This window comes from Cryptomeria japonica, chromosome 10, assembly GCF_030272615.1.
Source record: "Cryptomeria japonica chromosome 10, Sugi_1.0, whole genome shotgun sequence".
In the NCBI taxonomy this organism is placed as follows: Eukaryota; Viridiplantae; Streptophyta; class Pinopsida; order Cupressales; family Cupressaceae; genus Cryptomeria; species Cryptomeria japonica.
The window spans coordinates 34,191,292-34,197,793 of NC_081414.1; the positions used below are offsets into that span (position 1 = coordinate 34,191,292).

At 37.6% G+C, this 6,502-nt stretch overlaps 1 protein-coding gene across 3 annotated transcripts in view; it reads left to right on the top strand.

The window, feature by feature from the left end:
* LOC131038205 (uncharacterized) overlaps window positions 1-5,706 on the top strand; it is a 101,050-nt gene extending 95,344 nt beyond the window's left edge. For all 3 annotated transcript variants that reach the window (XM_057970556.2, XM_057970557.2, XM_057970558.2), the window contains one exon: window positions 5,252-5,706. In XM_057970556.2, coding sequence (XP_057826539.2) covers window positions 5,252-5,309 — 58 coding nt within the window. In that variant the 3' untranslated portion in view covers window positions 5,310-5,706. The remainder of the gene's footprint in view (window positions 1-5,251) is intronic.
* Window positions 5,707-6,502: the final 796 nt, after the last annotated feature.

The window sequence follows — 6,502 nt, forward strand, 5'->3', positions numbered from 1 at the left end:
TCCCAGCTGCCATGGCGAGCTCCTGAGAACTAGTAGAATCAACAAGTCTATAAAGACCATGATCCTCAATACCAACTGCAATTGTAGTGCGAGTCTCCCTGTCAACAATGCTGCACTCGTGCAACCCGAAGACGACATCTAGCTGTGGTGAATGCTGCATAATCTGATTGACTGACAGTAGATTGAGCTTCATACCAGGTACAAAGTATACATTGAGGAATATTAAATCCCTCCCACTAGATGAAATCTGAACGTTGCCCTTGCCAACAACAGTATACTCTTTGCCTCCACCAAAGATCACTGAATTAGTGGAAGGCATGTACTCTGTAAACCAATCCCGACGATGTGTGAAATGTTGAGAGGCTCCAGAGTCAATGTACCAGGCTGATGATTGAACATCATCAGAGGAGGTTTGGGCCATGAACGCATAGAAAGTAGATTCCTTCTGATCAGGATGTGTGGTAGAATTGGCTTTCTGCTTGGACCCTCCCTGTTTGGATTGTTGGGATGCTATCAATTTTCGGCAATCTTTCACCAAATGGCCATATATATGACAATAGGAACATTGTAAGCTCTTCGTTTTGGAAGATTGCTGAGATTGACCTTGACCTTTCTGCTGGAAGGACGAAGCTTTACCCTTGTACTTATGCGAAGCTGAGGCTGTGAAACCCTGTTCAGTGGATGAACTAGCACTGCTTCCAAATTGCTGCTTCCATCGATTCTGTTGTAGCAGCTTGTTGCAGAGGTCAGGAAACTTCAAATCAACACTAGTAGAGGAGATATTGAGCGTATCAATGAAATGCTCGTAGGATCTGGGAAGGCTTTTCAGCGTGATCACTACCATATCCTCTTCCACCATGGTTCAGCCTATAGCTTCCAACTGATCACGGATGTCCTTGATCTTCATAAGATGTGCCTTGATAGATGACTTCTCATCCATTATGATAGAAAACAACATATTCTTTAGAAAGAAAGCTCGACTCTTGTCAGACGTTTCATGAAGATCCTTCAAAAGATCCCAGATCTCTTTTGCTGTTTTACCTGAAGGCATCTGTGGGAGTTTATCATCTGTGACAAAGAGTTTGATATGCATTACAACCTCTCAATTCTTCACATCATGTTTGTCTTGATCATCACCGACTGTTGGACGGGATTCCTTGCCCAAAACAAGTTGATCAAGGCAACGATACTCAAAGATGGTAAGCATACGCTGTTTCCAAGTGTTGTAGTTGTGGCCGTTGAACTTTTGACTATGTACCAACATGATGTTGGTTAATGATGCCATCACGGAAATCGAGGTTGATCGAGGTCAACTGAGTGAAAGCAAGAAACAAAAGAATCTGATTTAAAAAAAAATCAGAATAGAAGCAGCTGCTGAAAAAACTGAAATCCTATAGGAGAATTTTGGCACGAATTTCAAGGCACAAATTTCGAGGTTTGGAAGAAACCCAAAAATTAAAATTTTTTGCAAACTTAAAGCAGCATAAATGGTGCCCAGAAGACAACAAAATTCTCGACTTCCACAAAATTAGCAGAAATTGCGATTTGTTTTTAAATTCCAAGGCAAATTTGTTGGCACAAAATTCGAGGCACGGAAAACGAGGCACCCAGAAAAATATGAGATCAACCCAAAAAGTTCTCGAAAAACCCACCAAGAATCTGAAAACAGAATGCAGATGCGATGGCTCAAAAATCGAGGCACGGAAAGCGATGCACCCATAAAAATCTGATGACGACCCAGTTGAGGTCTCGAAAAACCCACCAAGAATCTGCAACCAAAATAAAATTCCGACTTGAACTAAAGGGTCAAAACCCTAGTCGAAAATTGCAGAAACCCTAGGAAAATTTTCAACCTGCAAAAAGAAATCCGCCCAAGAAGAGAAAAAGAACCTGCTTTAAAAAAAAAATAAAACAAAAAAAACCAGTTTTAAAAAAAATCTCTTTTCGAAAAATTTAATAACAAAAACTTTTGAAATTTCTAATTTCCATGCTCTGATACCATGAAAAATAAATTGAATGAATGATTCAATAATCGGATAATTACATTGAATGATGTACACACGTATATATAGAGGTTACAAGACGATGTTCTATAATTAGAACATAACTAAAGAACTAAACGCTAAATTAAGTGTGAAAGCTAAATTAAGCTTAAAAGCTAATTACATAAAAAAAGTAAATGACCATTAACCAAGGAACTAAAAATAGGTGACTAACATAGAATTAAATATTCTAATATGTATTTGGCATATACCAAGTAGGTAAAACTCCCTCCTATTTTAAGCTACAGGGAGTTATTATTCCTTTTGGTTTTATATGCCATATTTTTCTATATAAACAAGCCCTCACCTCTCCCTATGCTAAGCACTGGAATGAATGAGAACACTAGCTCAGATTATGAGTCTAGTTCAGTGCTATGAGAGTGCTGAGTTCTGTTCATCTTTGGATTCTTGTCTTGCTTTCCTTCAGTCACATTGATCTTGGGTGGCTTCACAGCTAAATTTAACAACTGCAACCTGTGAAAGAAGACAAATTGCAATTACTCTCAATTTCGGTGCATCCCTACCATGCCTTTGTCTGCTGAAGGTTGGAGTACAAAGACAGGTAAATGCAAGCCACTGTGTGCAAAGTGTAGTAGATTCATCTTCAGTACACATTTTTGCAAGGGCCCTCATCAAGCCTTCTTTCACCTCTTCATCACTAGATGGAGGCACTCTCTTAGGTCTCGGTGCATACCATTTGGGATTGAGAGCAAGTCTGCCATATAAAGCATGGTGTTCATAATGTTCCACCTTTGCGTCACAATGGGCCTAAGATGCTCCTCATAAAATCCCAAAGTAGGGTCCTTGCTATGAATTGCTTGCTTGATCTATCCAAGCATGCCTAGGCATTTGTTGGTCACCCTGAGGATAGCTAGCCATCACGTACCTGTTTCTAGCATGTACTGGAAACGTTTCCTGTGCACTGCAAAAAAAAAGGGGATGGGGAGGGGACATTTCTTAGCTATCCCCTAGTCCTTGAAATGTTTTGGGTATAGGGACGTGTGCCCGTGGAGCATAGTGTTTACAAGGTTTTCTCAGGTTTGTCCTGACAGCAGAGGAAAATGTTCTACAGATTTCAAAATGGTCTGAGACATCACATTTTTGTGAAAATACTAATACAGACATTACAATTTTGAAGTTGTTTTTGGTTGAAATTTTGAAGGTTGTTTTCACACTATAGTTTTCACTTGTATTTTCTTTTCGAAAATGTCAGACCAAAAAATGTGCTCTATAGAGGAAAACTGGCAGGTTTGTTGTGGTAGCTGAGGAAAATAGCGAAATTCATGACACACTTCCCTGGGTTTGTCTTGGATGAATCCATAGGGAAATTGCAGAACCTTGCTTGTATCACTTGCTGAATCAGACTTGGATCCGAATCTAGACCAGATTGGCACCTAAACTGTGGTTGTTATAGGAGGCTGATCCAAAAATATAGGAATCGGTATACTGTATTATAAATTTGTAATATTATGGTGGCTTTGTTTAACATATGTATGTTATGTGGTGTGGTATTCCAAACTTAATTCTTTATATATATTAATACCCAGCCTCCGAAAATTTGCTGTACTGCCATACTGTATGCATACCTGATTCTGATTCACCAACTTAGGCAAAAACCATGAGGATGTGTCCACAACTGCCATGACAATAGCATAACTACCATAACTTGTGAAATCGTCATGACAATAGAATTGCTAACATTAGTGTAACCATCACCACACTGCAAATGATGGTTATAACATGTATGGACTTCTATTTTTCTGGCTTTGTTTTAGGAATCTTTTTTAGCTGTTTCATGACTCCATGGCATTTGCATCACCGTAGAACAATCTGCAACTTGAGTAGACCTCTGTATCAAACTTGCATATTTTGTTTTTGCTAAAATTCATCATTCAAGGAGCATTGGAAGTGTTTGTAAGTTGCATGTGTAGTCAATTTGACTAGTGAATGAGAATGGCGGCTTAGTAAATTGAACAAACTATTACGAATTAGCTGAATCAGCTTCCCCTCTAAACTTGAAATCTAATTTTAGATCACCTGTCCCTAATGATAAAAATCAAATATCGAAGGAAGATTTGCTGCAATTCATTTGGTACCATGCCCATAGAAAAAATATTAGCGTTTGTTGCCCCTGTAAGAAAGAACAATGGCTGTTACCTTAACATAGAAACCTCACCACAGTAACCTTTCCATAGATATTGAAAATAGGCTATGGTTGCTCAAGGAAAAGGCCCTTATTTGTAGATTCATAGCTGGCTTTTCTTGGACCCAAAACTCTGAAAGTTGGGTGCAAGAAAACTGCAAACCTTGAAGATCTGTAAATATTCATATGATGCCAAAGATGTTTCATTGGTATTGTCTCCCTCAGATAGAAGAAGAACATGATTTTACAACAAGACTTCTGGTTAATAAAAGATCAGGTTTGTCTATGAAGCATTAGTCTCCTGTCGTCAGTCTCACCATAGAGCTTCCAAGCACGGTATGAATATGTATTAGGAATTTAGGATACCTGTACTTGCAGTGAATATTGGAAATAATTTATCCTTAGAATGGGTGAGTGAGTACATTATTTATTGACTTCGAATTTAAAGAGTATCTAGGGATTTTTAATTATGTGAGGACCTGTGCCGCTATTGATTTGAAAAAACTGTTGCCAGCCATAGTTTTATCCTAGACGTGATAGGGGTTGTATCCGGGTAGCCTGTGGATTATGAGAATGTCCCCTTTGGGTGTGGGATGTCGTGAACATGGCCATTTGGTGGGTCTATCCAGCCCATCAACCAACAAGAATTTCCCGAGAGAAGTCACCAAGAATTTCCTGAGAGGAGCACTAGGAAAAACATAGGGAGGACAGATCACACATGGATAGGCATGGATTTAGAAGGAACGCGCCCGCAGATCCTTGTGGGCAACCCTTCCCATAGCAAAGATTGATATATTGTACAGGCCACTTGAAATCTAGCAGCATTAGATGATAGTTAGCTTCTTTTATTTTGGGTATTTTTTTTTTGTGTTTTTGATCATTTTTGGAATTTGAAGTCTAATATCTTAACAGCCCTTAGATTAATGTATGGACATCGCTCGATATTGTAAATTTCAACTCTCTTCAGTATAATACTTCTGACTTACATTGGAAAAAAAATAGATCATCAAGGTTTTTGTTTGCGATTAATGAATAAACTAAAATTTCTATGAATTTCCTCCTGTAGGTACAAATTTAACGAGGAAACCAACATTTATGAAGAAATGCCGACTGATTCAAGCTAAAGTTACTGGTCGTTGCTCTGGATAGCATAAGACTGTGAAGGATTTTTCAAAATTAATAATAATTTTGGGCCTTGTCTTCTACCATCAGATTGATATGCCAAGGTTTAGTTGCCAAAATTTCACTCTGTAATTAGTGAAAATTTTGTAAAGAATATTTCATTGTTTAAAACTTTGAATGTTTGCAATGCCTGAGAAGCTGTTTTTTCAATATTATCAGTTGGAAAGATTTGTATACTACTTGGAATTGGAAGGAAGATCTTAATGGTAGACTGTATAGTGGTATCATGTCAAATAGGGTTTTTACAGAGCACTTTTGCACTGGTTTTTGAGCTGTATTTCAGGATATGAGGTTCTCTTAATGTAAATAGTGAATTTCGACCTTTTTTTCAAGATTTCATAGGCATGTGTTCTGTTTATCATGCTTGCAGAATTAAACATTTCTGTCAGAACTTCCGTGGAACATAACTTTTTGATAATGGTATCTTTCCTAAATGCGAGGTGTATTCCAATTTTCCGGGTTACTAAAATAAACAATTGTTTTAACATATAAATCCATCTTGACCTTTTCTCTGCTTCTTATGAGAACAGACAAGTATCTTATACAATAATACATCTTAATATCAAAATGTAATGTTTGATGGCCAGAGATGAGAATAGTAGTAATGTTTTATAGTCATTAATATACAGCAGAAGCATGCATTTCACTTCTCAACTATTTGCTTTTCTATTGTTTTGAATGTGTTTATTTGCTGACTAGCAATTGACATAAAAATTATGCACATGACATTGGAATACTCTAAAATCTGCAGAGTAGCATTGTTAGATTGTAGATATGCTCACAATTGACTGTTTGGATTTAATGCGTGCAGCTATGAAAGATATTAACCACCTCGCTGGATGGTTCTTATCAAAATGGTTTATGGTGAAGTAATGCGTTGTGATAAAATATTATAATCCATTCCGTTTTGGATAAAAGGAACTTTATCAATTCAGAGGGTTGCAAATTTTTAGTGCCTCGAGGCCAGGAAATAAGAAACCATTTAATTGTGGCATGAAAAATCTAATGCATGTTAATTTTGGAGTAGATATTACCCCAAATTTTGAATGCAAACATGCAATGTAGCGGTGAATGATAATTGGATACATCCTCTTGTTTGCACGTGGTACTGGAAGGGACTTGGAGACCAAGCTTT